This window comes from Protopterus annectens, chromosome 5.part0 (genome assembly GCF_019279795.1).
Source record: "Protopterus annectens isolate FY-2018-M chromosome 5.part0, PAN1.0, whole genome shotgun sequence".
Classification (NCBI taxonomy): Eukaryota; Metazoa; Chordata; order Ceratodontiformes; family Protopteridae; genus Protopterus; species Protopterus annectens.
Genome location: NC_056735.1, coordinates 824,780,398 through 824,807,563, shown reverse-complemented (window position 1 = coordinate 824,807,563; position 27,166 = coordinate 824,780,398). Strand labels below are relative to the sequence as shown.

Here is a 27,166-nt window from a genome sequence, read left to right as displayed (position 1 = left end):
ACCACTACCTGGACATCAGATTTGCAATGACTGTAATGGCAGTAATCAGTGATGACTTTATTTCACCTGTAAATACCACTACTGCTTGAGGGGGGACCTGAAGCCTTCAGTAATTTCAGAGTGGACCACACCAGTAAGTGACCAATGCTGCTCATCTATAAAAAGAAAACTGAACATTCAGTCAACTCAGTTCAGTCAAAGACTAGAGTATGGGATGGGGGCTGTTACTGTCGATTACCTCAGTAAGGCCACAAGTGCTTGCATTTCCTACAAATTAAAATAATCGTAATGGGTGCATTTTTTACCAGTTTCCTTCTTTGCTGTCCTGGATAAGAGGACTTAGTACTTTCAAGCCTCCAGTCTTGCAGCTTTTTCAAATCAGCTTCTAAACGGTCTTCTTTCTTAAGCATAATGCAGTGAAAGCACAGTTCTTAAAGAATTTATAGACTTCTGATATCCCAGGTAAAAGAAATAGATTTCACACTTGTTCTCTTTAGATATCTTCTGGTTAAGTCTACAGCGGTGGGAAAGTATTTCAGATTCCTTTGAATCAAGTAAAGACAACAATGGCAATACCATCGGCTTTCTGACAAAATGCTTGTCAGACAAATGAGCAACTACTGATTAAACTCTAACCCTCAAAGCCAAGAATGATTACAACAGGAAGAACTGTGGAGATGAAAGGGTGCTTCCCTCCCATTATATAACGGATTTTCTCTGGCATGCTCTTGCCAGGAGAGGAGTACAAATGGGCAGTTTATCGATGGAACTGCTGTGAAGAATTTCTCATAGTATAATTCCTCATGGTGGACAGAAAATAAAAACCTAATTTCCTGCAGGCTTGCTCTGTATGTTTCACAGAAACAGAACTTCATTATTCAACTGTACTGGATTAGAAGGACATGCCAACAATATAATAAGAAACCGATTCCGATTTCCAGAAGGAAACTTTCTAGGAAGAATACTGCTTCACGTGTTTACCAGTTCATGATGCAGTTGCTTCAGCATCTGTAGCAGATAATACCTGCAAGTCTACAGATGAATTGATACCAGCTTCTAAAACTCAGAGGCAAAGATTTTTCTAAAACAATAACTCACCACAAAATTCATCATTCTAGATTTAGATGCTGCCTGAAAAAAACTACTTGGTAGGAAAAGATGAATAAATAACTGGCACATTTTTACTTTATCTGTTGATCTATGATAAGACCCACTTACTCACCTTTGGCTGAATTCATTTTCCCCACTAGATACTGTTTTGCAAACTTTGAGAAGCATCACAGTTGGTGATAACTGTACAAGAGTCAACTCATGCCATGATGTAAGGTGCCAGGTACATAAACACAGAAGTATCCCTTGAGGCAGCCAGTTTACCCCATACCACTAGAGAACACCTTCCTGCAAATCAAGAAAAGATAATACACATTTGACACACATATTACTACCCACCTAGTATAAGGATGCATGCCTGCCTGACTTACAGAAAACTCCCACATATGAGGTTGGTGAAAGAGATGTCCATCCACTGGGGGAAAGCGGGAGGAATGCTATTACTGACCTATCAAGGAGGGTTCTCTCACAGATAACCGATACAGTAAGAATGTATCTTTTATATGTAGCACGGAGGGTGCTCCTTGATTAGCCCTAGGGTGGGTCAAATTCCAAACAGTAAACATAACGGTTGAAGATAAGTACACAAAGTGAATACAGCTCAGCCCTGGAATACTGTTTTCTTCAAAAGATGCCTGGCTCTCAAGAATCATGGTGGATATGTTCTTGAAAATAACACGACATGCAGCTATTCTTCTACTAGATTGAACTTTGGCAGCAGTGTTAGCCAGACAGGGGTTAGCTACCTGATAGCAAAAGATAATGCAGTCAGCAATCCAAATGGAAAGTGTTAACTTGGCAACTATAAGCCACTCTTCCCTGATATAATGGCAGTGAACAATTGGTTCAACTTTCTAAATTTATGGATCCAGTTCAATTAACACCTGAGCTGTCATCCAGTGTGTGTGAGGGGTCCTCACTCACCTAGTAAATGCCTATAAAAACAGGGAATGGGCATACCATTTCAGAAAAATTCCAAAACAATTTTCAGAAGGAAATATGGGTTTTACTTAAAGACACTCTGTCACTGTGAAAAAATTAGCTCTTGCATACAAGGCAATGGAGTTTGGAGATCCAAGGGACAGAAGTGATGGTCACCAGAAAAAAAAAGCATATTTAAAGAAGCAAACTTCAAGACAGCTGACATGGCAGCAGCAAACCCATAAGACATGAACTTTAAATCGCACAGTGTGGGGGAGGTTCCTTAAAGAAGGAGCGAGTTGTATTATTCATTTAATGCACTGCCTTCTGCCCTTCACAAGGCCATGGTGCAAGAGAAAACTGAAGCATGTACTCAGATGATGGAATAAGTGAGGCCTAAATAATTCAGGTGGCTGAGAAAAGTCCAGATCACCTGCAAGCTAACCATCTGGGGTGAAACAGGGCACTGCTTTGCCCAAACTAAAAACTGCTTCCACCTGGAGAAACAGGCACACTAAGTAAAGGGCTTCCCAGCAGCTTCAGTCACCTCTGAGACACCAGCCAGCAAATCGAATAGCATCACAGGCTTGTTGCTGCCCCATCCAACAGGGATTTCCTTGTTTTTGGCTGGGGTGATTTCCTTAGCTTCTAGGCACCTTACAGACTGAAATCAAGTCCATTTTCAATCATGACTGGAACAGAACATATTTTGGCATTTGCTTCTTGAATTTGGATTGAATTATGAAATCAGTCAGAATGGTACGGATGCATTAAGGAATTTCTTATTCTACTAAACAAAGATCACATCCACTGATAACTCCACACTCTTTCTGCTGAAATGTGAAGATGATGAGGTGGACTGCATTCTTATAGACAGCAAACAGGTGGATCTTCGACCATGAGCAAGCATACCAATGAACTCTTTGCTGCAGGAAGGGACTAGGTGAATGACTCAGAACATCCACTCCACAAAGAATTTCAATTAAGTTTAATTTATTTACTTGTTTACTGTTTATGTAGGACCTGCAGATAAAGGAAGAATAGTGTCATCTCTGAAAGGATGATATAAGGCCTACCTTCTAAACATGGTCTTCAGTGATTTGGGAGACTAGGCGAGTACCCCAGTCCACAACTGTCAGTAGCACACTCACCTTTAGTGCTGAACGTTTAGAAGGTTGTGGGTTTTATTCTCACCCCAGGTGCTTGGATTAATTTTCTCATACTCTCTCTCCAATGTATCATAAGCAAGGTGCTCCACTATTGAGTGTGCCATCTCTTTGGCTGAGAAGTTGAACTATGGTCTCTACTGCTTGAGTTGGTGGCAGCTTGTATATGGAAAAGATCATACAGCATGTATAAAACAGAGTAGTGGTCTTTTGTTTACACACATACTGCATATTCACATATTTACATACTGGCATCCTTCCAAGCAGAGCTGTGGCTAGCTGTTCTGGAACCCCATGCCTTTTTCTGATCTGGTAACAAGTGGTTTGCTACACCTCAATACCTTGTTGTGAATGCAGCCAGTACTGTACAGCATAAATCATACACAGAACACTGAATCACTTCAGACTTTACCAAAAATGCAGTACTTACCTTCAGAAATTTAACACTGGTATTGACGATCATACCCCTGACACTTTACGCACAGGTAGTCTGCCCCTCCCTTCTCCCCATTGTACCTACTCATCTGCTTTCATTCATTGCAGTGGCTCATTTGCTTCACTTTCCTCAGGTCTAAACTGAATATATATTGTCTTATACTTCTATTTTTCTTACTATTTTTTCCCTGAAAAAATATACTCATCCCAAGGAAAGCCATTTGCCCCCCTGCCCCCAACATTGCAGAAAAAAAAACTTCAACAAAGTGTCTGTTTCAAAAGTTACATCACAAAATCTTTCTTTACCAGGATGTATACAAGACTTTACATCTGAGGCATTCCAACAGTACAATTACATTGACACACACATCATATCTGTTTTTACTCTTAACTCTTACCATTGGTCTCTGCTTCCTTCTATGCATTCCTGCCTCACTTTTCTTTCTCAAAGTAGCCTATGCTGTTACTGCATACAATTTCCTTGTGTTATTGATATCCAAGTCCACAATGTCTTCAACTATATTTAAATTCAAAGCACTGTTTTCCTCTTCTGTTCCTACTCTGAACACTATCTCAGTCACTTCTTCCCAAGGCAGTACTGACTCCTGTCCAGTCTCCTCCGGACGTATCAGTCCTATTAGTCTCTCGGCATCAAGACCACTCAGCTGTACCTCACTGATTACCAGCTCCTGTTTGTGACCCCTCTTCATTCTGCATTATTTCTTGGACTCCTCGCCAGATATCTCCAGTTAGTGCCATTAGCTGCAATTCTTGCCCTTATCTCCCTTGACATCACTTGAACTGAACCACTGACAGTCTTCAGCTACATAGTGCTACTATCTTTCAGTTGCCACTGCATTAGGAATGGGAGTGAGATGCACTCAGCATTACTGCTACTAGAATAGGGTAGGGGCAGCTCCCCAGTGATCTAGCCAGATGTCGCCTTAGTCAGTAGGAATACCATCTTAGGTTCTCATGAGGAGAGGCCACTGGCCAAGTAGGACAAACCCAGTCAACAAATCCTACATAAAATAAATAAATATGTACAGCATCCACACTCAGAAACTGCAAATGGAAGATTAGTGTGAATTTTCTACCATTTTGCAGTCGGGGACAACAGTCTAACAGAATACAGGCATTTCCTTGAAGTGAATGTAAACAGTATAGGATTCATTAATTAGACTTTACTAAAAATTTAACTTCACTGAAAAGTATGCAGTACTTTAGGCAAGAAGATAGAGCTGAACTGTGGGGGCAAGGGCATTTCTTTTTACCTGCAGGGCTTTGCAGTCTCAAAATTAGTATATTTATAAATGTGGGGGTATGGGGTGCAAGAAGGCTTATACCCCTTCCAAGCAAAAATGCTTGCAGTTCGCTTACAAAAGGCAGCTTTGCTTGCTGGTAACTTTTCTGCCTATGTATAACTGGTGTTATATTAGTTCTTGCAATGGAATTATTATGACTCTTGGTCCACACCAGCAAAATCTCTCTGTGTGTACTAGCTTAGAACTTTCACATTTAAAAGTCCAAAACAAAATCTGCATTCCTAAGTGTACAAACAGCACCATAAAGATTATAGCAGCCATTAAATCTGGAAGTTGCAGCAGAGATCGAGTCTGAACCCTGCCCTCTATCTTCACAATCAGCTAAGGCCATGATGTCCTGCTTCCATCCCTTCCTACATCAGAAATAAGTGAAAATGGAGTTTGCTCAGTTTCCAAGACAGTAAAGGGATCTATGAAGGAAGCACAGAATAATTTTGTTCTGTTTTACGGTGACAGTCCCAATCAATGCAGTCATGGAAACACAAACTGCAAGTCATTTCAAGGGAGTCCCTGGATACAGCTTTCATTGGCCAGTGATCTGGGTAATGGACTGGACACAGATCTTTTACCTTCAAGGAATTAACTACTACAAACATCATTTTTTATAAAGTAACCTGGCGAGGAAGAAAGCACAGATGGCAATAATATGTCACAGAAGTTAATGTTTCTCAAGACAGATTTGAAGGAATCTCCTGTGTGCATCCCAAACAATTATATTTCTAAAGGCATCTAGCATGCTAAGTGACACCACCCAGTTGCCCTGTAAAGGCATGTTATGTGCTGCTGCAGAATGACCATCTGAAATTGAATGCAAAAGATGTACTAGGTAAACTTGCTAAGGTCTAGAATGAGGTGAAAGTCAACCACCCAGAAAATGAAGAAAACTTTTGATTTCTCCTGAAAGAAGGGCCAGGTTTTACATCTCCTTTGAGAAGGAGAGCATGTGGATCTATCCCAGGAAAGCATAATTCTGGTTAGACAGAATAATGCACCAGTGCAACACCTGTGCACCAAGACATGTCCAGGCGTGATCATGTTTATACCCCACTGGTCCACTGTTAAGGTCTTCTAGACTGGGGAAAACTTGTTCAGCCACCTCCTCATGGTAGCCCCATCAGAGAGTCAGGACTGTAGTGGGTCAGCTATTGGGATCATAGTCTTTAGAATTCAGTTGATACTGTGTGGACAGTAGTGGGTATGCCTTTTACAGTCTTCCTCATGTGGCAATGAGGCCTCTTCCTCTTAATCTGGGCAAGGTTTAGAAGCAAAACAACAGCAAATGCAAGTGGAAAGAATAGATCATAAAGGTCTTTCACAGATGGAGGTCCTGTCTTGCCAGCAGGAAGCCATTAACCAGGTCCTGAGCAGGCTGGATGAACAGCACATTTATCATGAAATGGCCATCCAAAATCTTCTTATCGAGTTCCTACTTAACTCATTACAGCTGAGTGACGCCTCCAGGTGTTTCTGTAGTTACATCCTATTGATGCCTCTAGGTGTCAAATATTACATGTTTACATTTGCATCAATAATTCCAAAACCATGCTACATAGGTTCATAGGTTCATACTAGGCTATCTGCCCAAGGGCATTTATAAGCCTAGCCAGAGTGTGTATGGCTTTCGCCACCCATTTTAAATTAATTTTGCTATGCCCTTTTTCGAGGTTAGTATACTGTGCCTCTGTCTAACAGTGACACAGAAGTGATACCCGGGGTAAACCTACAATCTCCCATCCACTCATCAAGATTCCTCTTGAAGAGAGTCAATGAGGGACTTTGCCTAACCAGGACTGGGATTTTATTCCAGAGTGAAGGGAGCCTCTGGTTATGAATCTGTCCCTCCAGCATGTCCTATTTATTTCAGTGCTGAGGTTTAAGTCCCTCGAGCGCGTAGCTCAATGCGATTTGGATTTTCTGAGGTGCAGCATGTCCATTAATTCCGGGTTGGACATGGCTTTATACGTCAGGCACAGATCGCCTCAGAGCAGGCGGTATGCCACTGAGTAGAGCTGGAGTTTCTTTAACCAGGCAGCATACGACATCTGTTTGAGCCCCTTGATCCTCTTGGTGAGGTACTTTTGGGGTCTTTCCAGTTGCTGCAGGTGTCTGGTAAGGTACATCCCAAAAGGGGCATTGTACTCAATTATGGGCCTGATGAGGGATGAGTAAAGAGGCACGATGACCTCCCCTGATCTAGATGTGAATCCCTTCATGATTAGGTGGGCTATATAAAATGTTTTTCTAACCACTTTGGCCACGTGGTTGTCAAATGAGAGATTGCTATCAACTTGGGTCCCCAGGTCCCTAATTACTTCTTCTGTACTTAATGGATTACCACCTATGTGGTAATTTGTGGGCACTTTGTTTTTGCCAAAGGGGATGACTATACACTTTTTGGCGTTTAGCTTGAGGCCATGGCTCTGGCACCAGGTGTCTGTTTCTATGAGGCCCTTTTGGAGGATGCTTGTGTCGGCAGGAGAGTCTATTATGGCGCCCAGTTTGCAGTCATCTGCAAACTTGGTCAGCCACAGTCCTTCCATGTTGGCCTGTACCTCCGAGAAATATATACCGAACAAGAGAGGTCCCAAGACTGAGCCTTGTGGGACACCACTTGTAACTGGTTTGGAGTCTGACATGGCTCCAGCTATTCTAACCATGTGGGTTCTGTCCTTGAGCCAGTTTGCAACCCATTTAGTGATATAGGGGTTTATATTTAAGCTGGTGAGCTTATCTATAATGCCCGAGTGGGGTATTGTATCGAAGGCTTTTGCGAGGTCCAGATAGGCTGTGTGGACCACCTTCCCCTTGTCAATGGCCTTGGTGACTGTTACAAAGAAATTGACCAGGTTTAAGAGGCAGGATCTGCCCTTAACAAAGCCGAACTGGGTAGGATCCAGTGTCTGTAGGTCCCCAATATCTTTATTTATAAGGTCCATGATAATCCTTTCCATAGCTTTGCAGACAAAGCTAGTGAGACTTATGGGGCGATAGTTTCCAGGATCCATTGAGGCACCACCTTTGTGGAGAGGGACCACTGTTGCTGTACGCCACTCTTTGGGTACATATCCTGTAGTAAGGCTGAGATTGAACAGTAGTTTTAGGTTTGGGTTTAGCTCTTCTTGGAGTTCATGTAGGACGCAGCCCGGGACACAGTCTGGTCCCATTGATGCTGTGTTTCTTGCTTTGGAGAGGGCAGCTCTTACCTGAGCATCTGAGATGTCAGGGGGGCAGCACTCTGCTGGGATAGATATTAGCCCTTTTGGTGGGGAGGCGGGGGGGAGAAGTTTGCGCTGAACCTGTCAGCTAGGATGTTGGCAATGTCTGTGGGTTCGGTGAATTTTTTGTCATTTTGGACTAATTCTGAGCATATCTGGGAATTCCCACCCAGGTTCCTAACATAACTAAAGAAAGCCTTGTGATTATCCTTAGTGTCCTGTGCAATTTTTCTCTCGAAGCTGGCCTTAGACGATTTTATGAGTGCCCGTAGTTTTTTGCTAATACTGATCAGAGATGCCTTCCCTTTTTGGGATTTTGCTCTGTCATGTAGTAGCTTCCTCCTCCTATTGTATAGTTTGTTTATGGCTGGGGTCCACCAGACAGGACGTCTGCCTTAGGAGGATTGGGTATTGGTTTTATTTGGGATTGCATGATCCATGCATTCCTGAAGGTGTTCATAGAATGCGTTTATAAAGGATTTTGTGGTCTGGGCCGTATTATCCACAGGCCCGGGGGCTTTGAAGGATTCCACCTCGGTTTTGAGGAGTGTGAAATTTGCTTTAGAGAAGTTTTTCACTGTGGTTTTCTGGGCATGGGGTGGGGTCGGGATGTGAATATCCAGTGAGATTAGTTTATGGTCTGATCTTACCAGTGAGGGATACACTTCTGGTCTGGAGCATAGAGTCCCCATGTTGATGATGATCAGGTCCAGTATGTTTTCCCCTCTTGTGGGAGTGGTAACAAGTTGTTCCATAGCATTTGAGTTTATAAATTCTAGGAACCTTTGGGCTAGGGTGTTGGAGCTAGAGTAATGCTCCCAGTCTATGGTTGGGTAGTTGAAGTCACCCAATATAATGGTGTTTGGAGAGACCTTCATATTTTCCAGTGTTCTCAGGAAGGCCAAGTGGGGTCCCTGGGTTTGGGAGGGTGGTCTGTAGCAGGCTATAAACTGAAAGGCAGTTTTACCCACTGTTAGTTGCACATGGATAGTCTCTGATGCTTCGTGCTGTGCCACCAACCTGGAGGTGTGGGTATCTTTGACGAATATTGATACTCCCCCTCCTTTTGTGGTTCGGTCCAAGTTTTGGGGCCGAAAAGCATGGTATGAGGTATAACCTGGTAGTGCTGGGGTGCTCTCAAAGCCTTGAGCCAGGTTTCTGTTACTGCACAGATATCGATGTTCTCTATGCTAAGGAGAGTTTCGAGTGCGTGCATCTTGAGGTTTAGACTTCTGGCGTTGAGTAGCATTACTCTTAGTTTCTTATCCCTTGTGATACCTATGGAGGTGGGTTTGTCTTTTGAGCCTTGCCTAAAAAAGGCACTATGGGGGTAGCAAGAGCCTTTGCCAATATCCAAAAGCCCAGGGGTGACAGGTGCAAGCCATCCCTAGCGAAGCATCGTGGCTTGTCGAGCATGTCATCCCAGGCTGACAGGCATTGGATCCCTTTGAATGACACCAATACTTAAGCCAATTGTTGAAATTGATAATCTTGTCTTCATACTGTGGCATCATTCTTGGTGAGGGTAAGATGCTACTCAAGGTCAGGGTCATACCGTCTTGGGCTACATGCTCAGAGAGCTCCTCTATGTCTCTTTTCATGTAGTCCAGGGAGGTACGTCTCAGGTCATTCACACCAGCATGGACAATGACTGAGTCATATTTGTACTTGCCTTGGAGTGACCTGAGTGCTTGTGTTATGTGGCGGATCCTAGCGCCCGATAGACAGCTCACCGTGACCTTCTCCTTGTTCAGCCTGGTGAGCGGGACGTCAGTGTGCCTGATCATAGAGTCACCTATTACAAGTGTATCAGGTGCGTTGTTTAGCCTTAAGGGCTGCGACTGTTCGGCACACTGGCTTTGTGAGCTATGTGATGCACGTGTTTTGTTTTGGGGTAGCGGTTGCTTGGGTGTCTGCTTTGGAGGTCTCTGCTGCTTAGGCAGATTTTTATGTAGAGCCTCCAAGTATGTTTTTGTGTGTTTATGTGTTTGGTTTGCTGTCGTGGTTGGTCTATGTGAGACTGGAATTGTAGTGAGTGTGGTTTCCTTCTCCTCCTGACTGGTTACACCAGTACTGAGCTGAGAGAGATTAACCTCCAGTTTGGCTATATGGTTGCATCTCTCACATGTGTTGGAATTTGTTGGGAGGAGGAGGGGGTTGTCTGTGTACATTAGGCAGTTGTAAAATTGCCTCAAGATTCCCAGGTTCACCAGCTGGACCGGAGAGGAGATTGACAACTGACCTTTGGACATGCTAGAATAGTATTAGGAATTCCTTTATAATTGAAAAAAAAGGGCCAATGGGTAACAAGTTACTCAAGGGGAGTTTGTGAGGGTGTAGTGCTTTTAATTTTTTAGTGCTGACTTATATAATTGCTTTAGTGAGCAAGTGCTAGGTTTAGCGTAGGAATATGGTGTTTATTATGAGGCTCAAACCCAAATAAGCGGCGCTGCTCGATGCATAAAAGGTATTAAAAGATTTCACCTTAGTTTATAAAAAACAAAATGCTGTTTTGTTCCAGACATAAAAGAAGTAATTTGAATTTTTCTTTTTAAAAATTTGTTTTTTGGGGGTATTTTGGTTGTTTAAATTTTTTTTAAATTAAAAAATTTTTTTTAAAAAACCCCCTTTTATTCCCAAAAATTTTTTTTTTTAAAATTAAAATTAAAAAAAATTTTTTATTTTAAAAATTTTTAAAATTTTAATTTTTTTAAAAATTTTTTTAAAAAAAAATTTTTAATTTTTAAATAAATTTTTTTTTAAATTTTTTTTTTACAAAATTTTTTAAAATTTTTTATTTTTTTTTAAAGTTTTTTAAATTTTTTTTTTAAATTAAAATTTTAAGTATTTTTTTTAAAAGTTCACTTAAAATTAAAAAATCTTTTTTTTTTTTTTAAAAAAATTTTTAAATTGAAAAATCCCCTTTAATAAATTTTTAAAATTTAAAAAAAAAAATTTAAAAAATTTTTAAAAAAAATTTTACACCCCCAAATTAAAAAATTTTTAAAATTTTTTATAAAAAAAAAATTTTTTTAAAAAAAAAAATTTTTTTAAAAAATTTTAATTTTATTTTAAAAAAAAAAAAAAATTTTCAAAATTTTCCAAAAAAAAAATTTTTTTTTTAAAAGGGAAAAAAAAATAAAAAAAAAACAAAAAAAAAAACCAAACAAAACAAAAAATAAATAAAAAATTTAACATAAAAAAAATTTTTAAAAAAAAAAAAAAATAAAGAAAAAAAAACATCCAAAAAAAAATAAAAAAAAATGTTTAAATTTCTAAAAAAAAAAAAAAAAAAAAAAAAAAAAAAAAAACAAAAAAAAAAATTTTAAAATACAAAAACTTTAATAAAAATAAAAAAAAAAACAAAAAAAAATTTTAAATAAAATAAAAAACTAAATATTTTAAATTTAAAAAAAATTAATTTTTAAAAAAAATAAAAATAAAATTTAAAAAATTTTTTAAAATTTTTTAAAAAATTTTTTAAAATTTTTAAAAATTTAAAATTTTTTAAAATTTTAAAATTTTATTATTTAAATTAAATTTAATATTTAAAAAATTAAATCCCCAAAAATTTTATTTATAAAATTTTAAAATTTTAAAAAATTTTTTTAATTTTTTTTAATTTTTTTATTTAAATTTTAACAAATTTAAAAATATTTTTTAAAACCAAATTTTTTTTAAATTAAATTTATTTTATTATAAAATTATATTTAATTTTTTTAAAAAAAATTTTTAATAATTTAACAAAAAATTTAAATTTAAATTTTTAAAAATTTTAAAATAAATTTATTAAAATTTTTTTTTAAAAATTCTTTTAAAATTTTTAAAAAAAAAATTTTAATATTTTTTATTAAAAAATTTTTTTTAATTTTTTAAAATATTTAAATATTTTTTTTAAAAAAATTTAAATTAAATTTAAAACATTTTAAAATTTTTAAATATTTTTAAAATTTCTTTTGAATACTACATTTTTTTCTCTACTTTTTTTTAAAAAAAAAATTTTTTTTTTAAATTTTACCCTTTTTTTTTTTTTTTATTAATTTTTTTTTTTTAAATTTTTTTTTAAATTTTTTAAAAAGGGATTCTCTTTTTAATTTTTGGGGGAAAAAAAACCCCTTTTTCTTTTAAAACTTTTTTTTTGTTTTTAAGTTTTTTTTTTTTTAAAGGATTTTTTTTAAAAAAGGGGTTATTATTTTTTTTCCCCCAAAAAAATTTTTTAAATTGAATTGCTTTTAAATTTTTTTTTAAAAAAAAATTTTTAAAATTTTACCTTAAAATTTTTCCCTTTAAAGGGGGTTTCTTTTTTAAATTTCCAAATTTTATTAATAATAAAAACCCTTTTGTTTTTGTTAATAAATTTTAAAAATTATATACATACATATATATATATATATATATATATATATATATATATACATATATATATATATATATATATATATATATATACATATATATACATATACATACATATATATATATATATATATATATATATATACATACATATATATATATACATACATATATCTATATATACATATATATACATATATATATATATATATATATATATATATATATACATATCTATATATACATACATACATATATATATACATATATATATATATATATATACATACATATATATATACATATATATACATACATACATATATACATATATATATATATATATACATATGTATGTTCATAGGTTCATAGGTTAATACTAGGCTATCTGCCCGAGGGCATTTATAAGCCTAGCCCATTGTTTTGTGGCTTACGCCACCCCTTTAGTATGGGGAACTATACCCATTATTTTGCTGTGCCTCTGTCGAGCAGTGACACTGAGGTAATTCCTGGGGTATATCTGCGATCTCCCATCCATTGGTCAAGATTTCTCTTGAACAAGGCCAGCGAGGTGCTCTGCCTCACATGTACCGGGATTTTGTTCCACAGCATAGGAGTCTTTGGGTGATGAATCTATCCCTCCAGCACGTCCCTATTAATAGCCGTGTCGAGGTTTAAGTCTCCGCCTTGTGGCTCTGATGGATCTAGATTTTTTGAGGTGAAGCATATTCATCAAATCTGGGTTTGACATGGGCTTGTATGTTAGGGAAAGGTCACCTCTGAGCAGCGTGTGACTGAATAGAGCTGGAGTTCTTTCAGTCGGGCAGCATAGGACAGATTTTTGAGACCCTTTATCCTTTTGGTGAGGAACTTTTGTGGCCTCTCCAGCTGCTGCAAGTGTCGGGTCAGATACATATGGGCATTGTACTCAATCATTGGTCTGATGAGTGATGAGTAAAGGGAGACTATGACCTCCCTTGATCTAGATGAGAATCCCTTCATGATAAGGTGGGCAATGTAGAAGGACTTCCTAACTACTTTAGCTACATGGGTGTCGAATGACAGACTACTATCAACCTGGGTCCCCAGGTCCCTGATAACTTCTTCTGTGCTCAGTGGATTGCCACCTATTTGGTAGCTAGGGGTAACCTTGTTTTTCCCGAAGGGTATGACTATGCATTTTTTGGCATTTAACTTTAGGCCGTGGCTCTGGCACCAGTTATCCGCTTTCTGTGAGACCCTTCTGAAGGATATCTGTGTCAGATGTGTTTTCTACTATGGCGCCAGTTTGCAGTCATCTGCAAACTTTGTCAGCCATAACCCTCCTGTGTTTGCTTGTACTTCGGAAAAGTAGATGCCAAACAAGAGTGGGCCCAGGACTGAGCCCTGTGGGACACCACTTGTGACAGGCTTTGAGTCTGACATGGCGCCAGCAACTCTGACCCTGTGGGTTCTGTCACTCAGCCAGTTTGCAACCCATCTTGTGATGTATGGGTTAACATTTAAGCTGATGAGTTTTTCAATGATACCCGAGTGGGGTATTGTATCGAAGGCCTTAGCCAGATCGAGGTAGGCTGTATGGACTGCCTTTCCTCATCAATGGCTTTGGTGACTGTTTCAAAAGTCAACCAAGTTTAAAAGGCATGATCTGCCTTTGACAAAGCCAAACTGGGTTGGATCCAAAGTCTGCAAATTCCCTATGTCTTTATTTATGAGGTCCATTATGATCCTCTCCATGGCTTTGCAGATAAGGCTTGTCAAGCTAATGGGCGGTAATTTCCAGGGTCTGTGGAGGTACCGCCTTTGTGAAGTGGGACCACAGTTGCAGTGCGCCACTCCTGGAGTGCGTATCCAGAGGTAAGACTTTGATTAAACAGCTGTCCTAGCTGTGGGTTTAATTCCTCATTGAGTTCGTGGAGCACACAGCCGGGGACACCATCGGGTCCCATGGATGCTGTGTTTTGCTTTGGAGAGAGCAGTTCTCACTTGGGCGCTGGAGATGTTTGGGGGCTGCACTCATTTGGTATAGATATCTCTCCTTTTGGGGAGGGGGAGAAGTTTGCACTGAACCTGTCAGCCAGTATGTTGGCAATGTCTGTAGGATCAGTAATCTTCACATCATTTTGAACTAGTTCTGAGCATATCTGGGAGTTTCCTCCTAGGTTTCTAACATAGCTAAAGAAGGCCTTATGATTGTCTTTTGAGTCTTTAGCTATTTTTCTCTCGAAATTTGCTTTGGATGATTTTATGAGAGCTCTTAGTTTTTTACTTATAGTGATCAAGGGTGTCTTACCTTTTAAGGATTTTGCTCTATCTTGTAGTAGCTTCCTCCTTTGTTGTAGAGTTTGTTTATGGCTGGGGTCCACCAGACTGGGCTTGCCTTTGGTACAAAGAGTCTTTGTTTTGCTTGGGATTGCCTTATCCATGCAGTCCTGCAGGTGCTGGTAGAAGGCGTTTGTAAGTGATTCAGCGGCTTGAGTAATGTTTTCCGCCGCTCGGGGCCTGAAAGGAGACCACACTAGTCTTTAGAAGTGTGAAGTCGGCTTTTGAGAAGTTCTTTACTGTGGTCTTTTTATTTCAGGTGGGGGTGGGATGAGGACCTCCAGCGAGATTAGTTTGTGATCTGATCTCACCAGTGAGGGGTATACTTCCGGTGTTGAACATTGTGCTCCCATGTTCGTGATGATGAGATCAAGTATGTTATCTCCTCTTGTGGGGATGGTGACTAGTTGTTCCATGGCATTTGAGTTTATGAATTCCAGGAACTTTTGGGCTAGGGTGTTTGGGCTTGTGTAGTGTTCCCAGTCTATATTAGGGTAATTGAAGTCACCTAGTATGATGGTGTTTGGTGATACATTTATGTCCTCTAGTGTTTTCAGGAAGGCCATGTGAGTTTCCTGAGTTTGTGAGGGTGGCCTGTAACATGCTACAATTTGCAGAGCAGTCTTGCCTATGGTTAATTGAACCTGGATGGTCTCCGATGCATCGTGCGTTGCCACCAGTCTTGAGGTGTGGGTGTCCTTGATGAATATGGATACCCCCCTCCTTTCTTGGTATTGTCCGGATTTTGGGGCGGAACGCATGATATGAGGTAAAACCTGATAGCGCTGGGGTGCTCTCAGGAGCCTTGAACCAGGTTTCTGTCACAGCACAGACATCGATGTTCTCCATACTGAGAAGGGCCTCGAGTCACGTGCATTTTGAGATTTAGACTTCTGGCATTGAGCAGCATTACCCTTAGTTTTTTCCTTTTTGTGTTCTAGGGTGGTAGGTTTAGAATTTGAGCCTTGCCTAAAAAGGCACTATGGGGGTGGCAAGAGCCTTTGCCAATATCCGAATCCCAGGGGTGACAGGTGCAAGCCGTCCCTTGCGAAGCAGCGTGGCTTATCCAGCATGTCATCCCAGGCAGACACATAATGGATCCCTTATGAATGACACCAGTGTTTAAGCCAATTGTTAAAGCTGATCATCTTATCTCTGTATTGTGGCATCATTCTTGGTGAAGGTAGGATACTGCTCAAGGTCAGGGTCATACCTGCCTGGGCTACATAATCAGAGAGCTCCTCAATGTCTCTTTCATGTAGTCCAAGGAGGTGCGTCTCAGGTCGTTTACACCAGTGTGGACAATGACTGAGTCATATTTGTACCTGCTGTTGAGAGACCTGAGTGCTTGCGTTATGTGGCGGATTCTAGCGCCCGACAGGCAGCTTACTGTGACCTTCTCCTTACTCAGTCTGGTGAGCGGGACATCAGTGTGTCTGACTATGGAGTCACCAATGACTAGTGTGTCTGGCATTGTGTTTGGCCTTAAGGGCTGTGACTGTTTGACACTCTGACTGTGAGGTCTATGTGTTGCGGGTGTTGTGTTCTGAGGTGGTGGTTGTTTGGGTGTCTGCTTTGGTGGCCTCTGCTGTTTTGGTAGATTTTTGATCAGAGCCTCCAGTATGTCTTTGTGTGTTTATGTGTATGATTTGAGGTTGTAATGGTACTATGTGAGACTGGGTCTATAGTGTGTGTGGTAACCTTCTCCTCCTGACTGGTCTTGCCAGTCCTATGTTGAGAGAGCTCAGCCTCCAGTTTGGCCGTATAGTTGCATCTCTGCATGTATTTGTGTTTTGTGGGAGGAGGAAAGGGTTGTTCTGTGTACATGAGGCAATTGAAACATTGCCTCAATATTCTAGGTTCACCAGCTGAGCAGGAGAGGACACTAGCAACTGATCCTCGACATGCTAGAAGGGTAGACGAAAAACTTTAAAAAAAGATTCCGGGGGACGTGGGTGACCGAGAAATGGGGGATTGCCTTTTTGGGGTACTATCTATGACAAGAGTGCCGTATCAAGGTAATAAGTACTGTAGGAGCAAGTGCTAGGTTTAATAGATAGAGAATAGTCTACTTGGAGTCAAGTAGAGTTGATCTTTTTAGTTATAGGATATGCTGATTTGATCAGTAGTATAGTTCGAGGAAGGTAGTTTTAAGGGAAAATTTGAAGAGTGGATTTTAGGTAGCCTGAATAGTTTAAACCTGCTTAACCGGCACTGCCCTAGTGTGCAACAGTGGCAGCTCTGCGCTAAATCGCTCTAAATCGGCTTAACGCAGCGTAGCTGCTTTATACCAGGGGGCTGGAAAAAGCTAGAAACTGGCCCAAAACGACCAATAAACTACTAGTTACTGGCTGAAACCAAAACTGGACAAAAGGCAGCTCAATGCTTCCCACTCCCACTGGTAAGCAAGGTAGCTTCCCTTCCCCCAAATAAGGCAAGGAAACAGTACACAGGAACTACAACCAAAGCCCAGGAATCAGCAACTCTGAAACTGGACTAAACTAGTAAAGCAGGAAAAACAAGAGATATTTTTTTGTTTTTTTCTTTTTTCACAAAACAGGCAGAAACAGGTACAGCAAACACTTATAAATGCTATGAATCAGCTACTACAGCTTACAGAAGAATTTGCTACAAATACAGTCAAATAGTAACAAACAAGGATTCCAAGTGCAATATTAAGTTAAATGCAGTAAAACAGCTTCAATGTAACAGAAAGGCAGGCGAAATACAGTTGCTAGGTATTCAGATGTGGAAAGCAACAAAATATACTTAGTATCAAGAAAAGTCATTTCAGCTCTCTGCAGCCTGGATTACTCTGCTGGCCCACGTGGAGTCTGTGCTGAGTAGGTACAAGCTGAAAGTTTTATACCAGGGGCTGGAAAAGCTAGAAACTGGCCCAAACGACCAATAAACTACTAGTTACTGGCTGAAACCTCACAAAACTGGACAAAGGCAGCTCAATGCTTCCCACTCCCACTGGTAAGCAAGGTAGCTTCCCTTCCCCAAATATGGCAAGGAAACAGTAGACAGGAACTACAACCTAAGCCCAGGAATCAGCATCTCTGAAATTGGACTTAACTAGTAAAGCAGGAAAACAAGAGATTTTTTTTACTTTTTTTTCCTTTTTTTTTCACAAAACAGGCAGAAACAGGTACAGCAAACACTTATAAATGCTATGAATCAGCTACTACAGCTTACACAGAAGAATTTGCTACAAATACAGTCAAATAGTAACAAACAAGGATTCCAAGTGTAATATTAAGTTAAATGCAGTAAAAACAGCTTCAATGTAACAGAAAGGCAGGAAATACAGTTGCTAGGTATTCAGATGTGGAAAGCAACAAAAATATACTTAGTATCAAGAAAAGTCGCTTATTCAGCTCTCTGCAGCCTGGATTACTCTGCTGGCCCGTGGAGTCTGTGCTGAGTAGGTACAAGCTGAAAGTTTTATACCAGGGAGCTGGAAAAAGCTAGAAACTGGCCCAAAACGACCAATAAACTACTAGTTACTGGCTGAAACCTCACAAAACTGGACAAAGGCAGCTCAATGCTTCCCACTCCCACTGGTAAGCAAGGTAGCTTCCCTTCCCCAAATAAGGCAAGGAAACAGTACACAGGAACTACAACCAAAGCCCAGGAATCAGCAACTCTGAAACTGGACTAAACTAGTAAAGCAGGAAAGCAAGGTAGCTTCCCTTCCCCAAATAAGGCAAGGAAACAGTACACAGGAACTACAACCAAAGCCCAGGAATCAGCAACTCTGAAACTGGACTAAACTAGTAAAGCAGGAAAAACAAGAGATATTTTTTTTTTTTTTTTTTTTTTTCACAAAACAGGCAGAAACAGGTACAGCGAACACTTATAAATGCTATGAATCAGCTACTACAGCTTACACAGAAGAATTTGCTACAAATACAGTCAAATAGTAACAAACAAGGATTCCAAGTGCAATATTAAGTTAAATGCAGTAAAAACAGCTTCAATGTAACAGAAAGGCAGTGAGAAATACAGTTGCTAGGTATTCAGATGTGGAAAGCAACAAAAATATACTTAGTATCAAGAAAAGTCGCTTATTCAGCTCTCTGCAGCCTGGATTACTCTGCTGGCCCACGTGGAGTCTGTGCTGAGTAGGTACAAGCTGAAAGTTTTATACCAGGGGCTGGAAAAAGCTAGAAACTGGCCCAAAACGACCAATAAACTACTAGTTACTGGCTGAAACCTCACAAAACTGGACAAAAGGCAGCTCAATGCTTCCCACTCCCACTGGTAAGCAAGGTAGCTTCCCTTCACCCAAATAAGGCAAGGAAACAGTACACAGGAACTACAACCAAAGCCCAGGAATCAGCAACTCTGAAACTGGACTAAACTAGTAAAGCAGGAAAAACAAGAGATATTTTTTTTTTTTTTTTTTTTTCACAAAACAGGCAGAAACAGGTACAGCAAACACTTATAAATGCTATGAATCAGCTACTACAGCTTACACAGAAGAATTTGCTACAAATACAGTCAAATAGTAACAAACAAGGATTCCAGGTGCAATATTAAGTTAAATGCAGTAAAAACAGCTTCAATGTAACAGAAAGGCAGGCGAAATACAGTTGCTAGGTATTCAGATGTGGAAAGCAACAAAAAATATACTTAGTATCAAGAAAAGTCGCTTATTCAGCTCTCTGCAGCCTGGATTACTCTGCTGGCCCACGTGGAGTCTGTGATTTTATATATATATATATATATATATATATATATATATATATATATATATATATATATACATGTATATATATATACACACACACACACACACACACACACACACACACACACATACATTATATATATATATATATATATATATATATATATATATATATATATATATATATATATATATATATATAGATAGATATAGATATGCCACATTTTTCTAAATATCTGAACAACCAAGCAAAAAAGACAGCAAGACTTAGCCTCATATGAATGCTCTCAGTAGGAGTAACAAAAGGCTGTAGATAGCATGTGTGTAGCTTGATGGTTTCTGAGGTAGTGTAAGTTGTTTACAAAATGCTACAAATGTAGTAATTACTCTGTTTACTGTGGCTTATAAAATTCAGTTTAAGAACTAGAACCTAAAGAATAATACCAGTATAAAAATACATTGTACTGAAGAGTTTGCCATTTACACTTCTTTCCAGAGATATGAACATTTGTTTGAAATGTAAGAACATAATTTGAGTCTGTCAAAATGATTAGGCTCTGTCTATTGGAAGTTACATTGCAAACTTCCTGAGCTCCACTGGAGGGAAAGAGTTAAGGGTGTGGGGGGGGGGGGGGGCAATTTCAGTACAAGCAAGCACTTGTGTCTGCAGCATCGGCCAAAGTGTCCACAAAATCACAGTTATGGCAGTATACTTGACAACCCACAGCAAAGGCTTTTGAAAGAGCCTCTATATGAGGCCCCCTTGATCTTGCACACAAGGAAGTCTTTAAGGTTTAATATTAGCCCTCCTAAGGAAGCAGAATTGGAATTAGGATATGTGAGATGAACAGATAAGGGCCTTAATCCCCAGTGTGCTGCATTAGTAAACACACATATGTCCAAAGCTTCGGATTCCTCTTGAGACAGTAATACTTTAACTCTAAATTCCTAACCATCTTAGACCAGCATGCTCCCAAATGTAAAATAAGAATCAGGTCAAAACCAGCCCCATGGCTCTCTAAAGAAACTAGGCAAAAACCCTACTTCGAAATAAAGCCTGGACTAGGTGGCGAACTACTAAAAGCACATGTGATCAACAAACATTTAGACAATTGAGAAACGCAACTAAAACATCTATACTCCTAAACAAAAAAAAACTTTTACTTTAAAATGCAGCAAACACACCAAAATAACCCACAACAATTCTGGGCTGGTATCAACAGACTCCTATACCCAGGACATTCTAGTACACCAACCCCTATAGGAGCTAATCCTGAGACTCCCCTCCAAACTGCAAATGACCTTAACTCCTTCTTCACAGAAGCCATTCAATCCCTAGCCAGTAAGCTTACCCCTGACACTTGTAGCCTCCCTACCCCTATGACTAGCACACTTCCTACCTTCATACTACAACCCATCTCTACTTATTTCATTTTTCAACTCCTAGCTAAACTTAAGCCTTGCACCCCTTCAGCAGACCAGATTCCAGCTGAATGTCTGCAAAAAGTAGCTAAAGAAGTAGCTTATCCTATTTCCATCCTGACAAGTAGAACTATTAAGGAAGGATCCATCCCTGCCATCTGGAAAATCTCACACATCATCCCCCTACACAAAGGTGGGAATTCCAAAGACTATTCAAACTATCGCCCCATAGCCCTTCTATCCCCCTTAGCAAAAATAATGGAAAAATGCATCCATCATCAGCTAATAGGCCATCTCACACAACATAACATACTAGCTAAAACCCAACATGGCTTTAGGCCATGCCATAGTACCACTACTGCCCTTCTATCCTTTACTGATACCATTAATAAATGCCGCAATAACAATATACTCTCTTCACCTATATTTATTGATCTTTCTAAGGCTTTTGACATGGTAAATCACACCTTGCTTATATATCTACTCAAATCACTTTCACTAGATTCTCAGTCAGTGAAATGGTTCACTTCCTACCTGAGCAACCGACAACAGGCTGTGCTTTGGGAGAATAATCTATCATCTCACCTGCCAGTTACACTGGGTGTACCCCAGGGCTCCATTCTAGGTCCCCCCTTTTTCTCAATTTTTATTAATGATCTCCACTTAGCTATTCCCAATGCAACTTGTATACAATATGCAGATGATTCTACTTTAATCTGTACAGCTAAATCTGCAGCTGAACTTCAATCCCAAACCCAGAAAGTTTTTAACATAGTTGAGACATGATTCATGAAGCTCTGCCTCCTTTTGAATCCCAAAAAAACAAAGCTCCTCCTCTTTACTCCTACTCGCAGGTCAACACCTGTAGACTTCTCAGTCATCTCTAATAATGGCACCCTCATATTGCCAGACTCTATCACCAGACTCCTAGGGATCACAATAGATAACAAAATTAACTTTGATACTCATATTAATAACATTATAATATCAGCAGAAAAATGAGCTCCCTGTACAGAATCAAACCCTTCCTAACACCAACAGCAAGAACTACCATTGCTCACTTCTATCTAATCTCTACTTTTCTCTATGCCTCACCAATATATACCAACCTATCCAAAAATAATCTTCTCAAACTAGCTACCTCCTATAACAACATTGCTAGATTTGCCACTGGTAAACCCTTCAGAACCCATCACTGTCATAACCTCAAGCATCTTGGGTAGCTTGAACTACAGAATCTGCTTCAACTCAACCGACTTACTATTGCTCATAAGATCCTTAACCAACCTAACAATACTCCAATACTCTTAGACCTTATAACCCCTTACAGAAATCTTAATGCCTTGCGTTCAACAAATAAACTCCAAATTAAATTAGTAAGTCTAACAATATGTCAGGAGACTCCCTCTGTTCTCAAATGCAATTGGGAAAAAACGGAACCTTCTACCTAGTGAACTTGCATCCCTTCCTTCCTTACCACTCTTTAAACAAAAACTGAAAATGTTCCTGAAAATACATTGGCTATGCCCTTGTAGCAACCCTGACTAATCAATAATTACTACTGCTACTAACATCTTGTTTTTCTAACTCTACTCTCACCACTAAATAAATGTCCTGTACCGTAACATGAAAGCATTTATGCAGCAATGGAAAACTGTATTAGCTTCTGGTGTATATAAATATTTAGCTCAATGTATTGTAAATAGTTTTAGGAAATGTGTACATATATTCATCTATGTCTATTTTATGTAACATAAAATTATCTTGCTTGATATGTCTTGGAGCTTTTCTCCCCAGGCCTCTACTGAAAATGGACATGTATCCATTTGGACTAGCCCAGTCAACAAATGTAAAATAAATAAAATAATATAAAAATAAATAAAGAGGCACAATGCAGAGGTCTCCAGGACTTGTGGTACATCAATGAGATCATACAGGAGTCAGTACTAGGATGCTTGTACATTAGCCCTACCCACTTTGGTGGGTTCTTACAGAGGACAGCTTCCTCTTTGTAGAATGGAAAGGCAGAGCCATAGTAACCCCAGATTACTCAATTTGTACCTTGCTTATTTAGGGGGGAATATAATGGGGCTCTTCAGGCCTTTTCCCTAGAAACTCTGTCAGGCATTTCATCGGGACGAAATAAGAGCTCAGAGCAAATTTAAGTTACTTCTTAAAAGCTTGAGGGCCCCTGCACAGGAGGGGTCATGGGGAGAATAATTGGAAAGGTGAACTCATTATCTTTGTCCAACACAAAGAAAATGGACCTTGTTCTCTTTATAGGATCCATCATGCAAAACAGTCTTGTGACCCCACTAGTAGCAGTGATAAGCTAATGTATTGTATCATGGGAAGGCAACTTCTGATTGCCATTTGCAATTTGCTTGGGATGACTGGAACAATCAAGTCATTGAGCACCATCCAAAATTTGTTTGCAATGTAAATAAGCCTCAGCTGGACTTAAAGTAAGCTTCATTCCATACTCACAAATGGCACCTCCCACATGGCATTGACATCTGACTGATATCTGAACCCTGACATGTGAGTCCTGGCAAAGTATGACCTGAAAGGATCTTCTCAAATGGAACAAAGTCTTGGGTACCAATGAAGAGTGAGTGACTCGAGGGACCACTCCCAAGGGAACAGGCTGCTTTTTTCTCAGGCTCCAGAATATCAGCCAGTTACTGGGTAATGTAATAAGCCAGGATGCATCCTCAAGGGAGGGAGCTGGGGGGAAGGTCAACCTTCTTCAATCCCATTTTCCCATGGGAGAATAGATACTGCCACAAGCCCTCATTAGTCACAGAGGCACTCAGCACCAGCAGCAACTGAGAACCTGGATAAACAGCAGACATGTTTTTGAGGGTCAGGCCTGATAGTGTTGTATGAATTCTCATTTTTTGTGTTGAAGTTCTAGAGTATGCCAATAACCAAAAATCTGCCAGATACTAAATTCTCCTCGCTGGCACAAAGAAGGCAATGCTGACATAGGCCCTCTCTGTTATTTTGACAGTCATACAGGCAATGAAGTGGTGTTTACGTTTGATGGGTCCATGTACTTAAACAGATGACACATCGCATCATGGCATACATCAGCATATGTGAGCAGATGTCTCTAAACATAGTACTCTCAAAATTATCCTGAACAGTGACCTAGGTCAGAAGGTATACTCAGTCAAGGACTCATCCATAGGAAATTTCACAGTGTCACAGTAGCATGTAACCCAAAAGGGTGGTGTTCAAGTTACTTTTATCATCTGTATACTTACATGTATAAACATGATGACTGCACCAAGATTTGCATATCAAGTGGCTTCTCCTTTCCTGAACTGAAACTTTGGAATAATGCAAGGCATTTAAGAAAGGAGATTAGGAAATATCATACTGTCAATGATCCTTGACATTTCAGCTGTAGACAGGCATAATACTGATGTTTAATCTTAATTCCTCATACTGAAAGAATATTAGCAGAGTCAATGATCCCATCTACAATCACTGGTCTGGTCCAAAAGCATACACTATTTGAAAGTATTATACAACACATCTACCTTTCTGAAAATGGAGAAACATTACGCAATGGTGATAAGAAACAAAGTGTGCATGCAGCATGCTTTTTTTAAGAAAAAAAGAATTACCAAATATGTCAGAAACTAAAGGGCAAAGGCACTAGTGTAACAAAAACCACCCCAAAAAGAAGCCTTGGCAGACACAGAAGCACATGTGCATTCTTCTGTTACTGTTTTACTAATTGCTAATTTATCGATATACATATAACAAAGGCTTTTAAGCATACTTAATCAAAACATATTTTTTGCCCTGTAGAATCTGCACCATACGAATGAGCATGCAGATACCGTGAAAGTAATCACCTCGTGTTTTCCATTAGAAACTTATACTGCTTGAAGTCTGAGAAAGCATAAAGATGGTAGACTGCTCAACAGAAAGGCACTGTCGCTTTATCTGGGATTCCCACAGTGACAGCAGGAGAAGGGATAAGTGAGCGCCATTTATAAGAATGCAAGGAAGCAGGAGTGTCATTAAAGCAGGAGACAGGAAAGGAAAAGGAAAGAAAAAGGACACAAGGGAACAGGTCTGGTTAGATTAAGTACGAATCTTAAAAAGTAAATTTCATATCACAGTAAATCATACCACAGTCTGAACAACTAACATGCTGGACAGAATCCATAAGAATGTGTAACAGCAGCATATTATTATTCTTGAATAAACAATCGAAACAAGTTATAATCCCATAAAAAATGACCATTGAAAAGTGTGTCTCAGGAAAAAAATACATAGGTTTACTGTACAATCCTGCAACACTGAACAATCTGTACATGCAACGCTACAAAGAAAAACTGCCAAGACCATTACAAATTTGTAAGGAAGTTTTCTTTTAAACCATCTCCTCTCAGCAACCTCAATCTCAAATGTCTCCTTGTCACAGCTGTACACATTAAACTGCTTAATTACAAAGTGTGAACTGCACAAATTTAACTCAGTGGTACACAATTACAAAATTTACAACAAACTGCGCATATAAGTGTAGTGTAGTTTAAGTTTCTTAGATCACAAAATATGGTGTCCTGTAGCCTAAAGTTTATTAACATAATGTTACAACAATGAGCACTTGTATGTATTGTCACATGCAATATTGATTGTAATGGTTATTAGTAAATAACAAAAGCATCACAAGACAAATGAAGCAATTGTGCTTCTGGATAGACACTGCAAGACCTCTTGTTAATGACTGAAATATAAATACACAAAATATAAATGGTTATGTGTTACACTAATCTTTTCCTAAGAGAAAAAAAATATCACGGTACTATATTCTTGCTCTGTTGCTCTGTGAATGGACTTGAGCAGGAAACAAAGGTCTGCATGAAAACGTAATGACCATAAAGATCTGGACCCAGACTTTGACAATAACTAAAAAAGGCACAGGGTTTGATTCTGACCTGCTTGTAATAGTCTGCAAAAAGATATAGGTTTAAAGGTTCACAGATTAGTACTAGGCAAAATACCTTTGTGGGCCATTTTAAGAATAACCAATTACCCCATGTGGGAAAAACCTTGTACTGTGTGTCTGTAAGGTAAACATCTTAACCGTTAAGCCAACCTCCTGTCCTAGTAGTTATCTATGAACATATAAGGTATTACATGCTGATATTTTAAAACATAAGCAGAGTCAAAATGGGATCCTCTGGTTTCCACAAACCAAAGTCAACATTTACAGATGTGCCCATGACTTTTAATGTGGAACAACTGTGGCAAAGAAGGAAGGAAAATCTCAAACCACTCAAGCCCAAGAAACATGTTATAACACAGTTGCTTTGCCTCTCTGAAAAAAATACAACTTTAATGTTTTCTCTATTTTAAGACTCGCTAACAATACAAATTAATTGAATAACAAAGAAATCAGGTGGTATATCTTTTTTCATACATTTTAATCAAAACCACATTAAAAAATTGCAAATGGCTTCACCCAGAACAGTTCAGCTTTGCACTCTGAAAAATGACACTACTATATATTGAATCAGAGTCCACATTTATGTCCATGAAATGACGAAGCAAAAACTGACAGTTCTCAATATCTGCTATGAGAAAAGATGCCATCAAAATGTGACCATGCAAGTTCTGACTGAAACTGTTATGCCAAATAGTGTAAAAAGGTAAATAAAGACATTTTTTGAAGGAAAAAAAAACTCAAGACTTTACTGATGTGTATTTGACATACTTTTGTCATTATTTCAAAAGCAGCCATGGCTTTAAACATGCGATTCAGAGGCCTCCATTAAGAGGTCTCTTACGGTTTACCCGTTTCAGATGGTGTATAATAATACTTGAGAACATTTTATCATCAAGGCGATCAAGTTTGCTGAAATTCTATGCAGTACTTTTATTTATCAAATTGAAAATGAGACTGAAATAGTGACTGAAACTGATAATATATCTAAAACATGTTGCAGAACACATGGAGAACTCATCTGGGAGAGTGGATTCTTCTGCAGCTCCTTTTAGTTTATAAATATTGCTTAAAGTGATGTTGATAAGAACAGATGGTATACATAACATGTTATACTACAAACCGAAACTTGGGTTCTTTCTACTTGTTACTTGAAAACACTCAGATATAAGGTAGGTCCTAACTTAAGTAGGAAGAAGCTCCCTCCTGTAGAGAATGAATCGAGTGAATGA

General features: G+C 38.9%; 1 protein-coding gene across 6 annotated transcripts in view; it reads right to left on the bottom strand.

Moving 5' to 3' along the window:
- Positions 1 to 27,166, bottom strand: part of ATP11A (ATPase phospholipid transporting 11A) — a 1,534,794-nt gene that overhangs the window by 52,480 nt on the left and 1,455,148 nt on the right. For 2 of the 6 annotated variants that reach the window (XM_044072636.1, XM_044072637.1), the window contains one exon: positions 24,838 to 24,928. The exons of the other annotated variants lie outside the window; for them this stretch is intronic. In XM_044072636.1, the coding sequence (XP_043928571.1) occupies positions 24,851 to 24,928 (78 nt within the window). In that variant the 3' untranslated portion in view covers positions 24,838 to 24,850. The remainder of the gene's footprint in view (positions 1 to 24,837; positions 24,929 to 27,166) is intronic. 6 annotated transcript variants of the gene reach the window in all.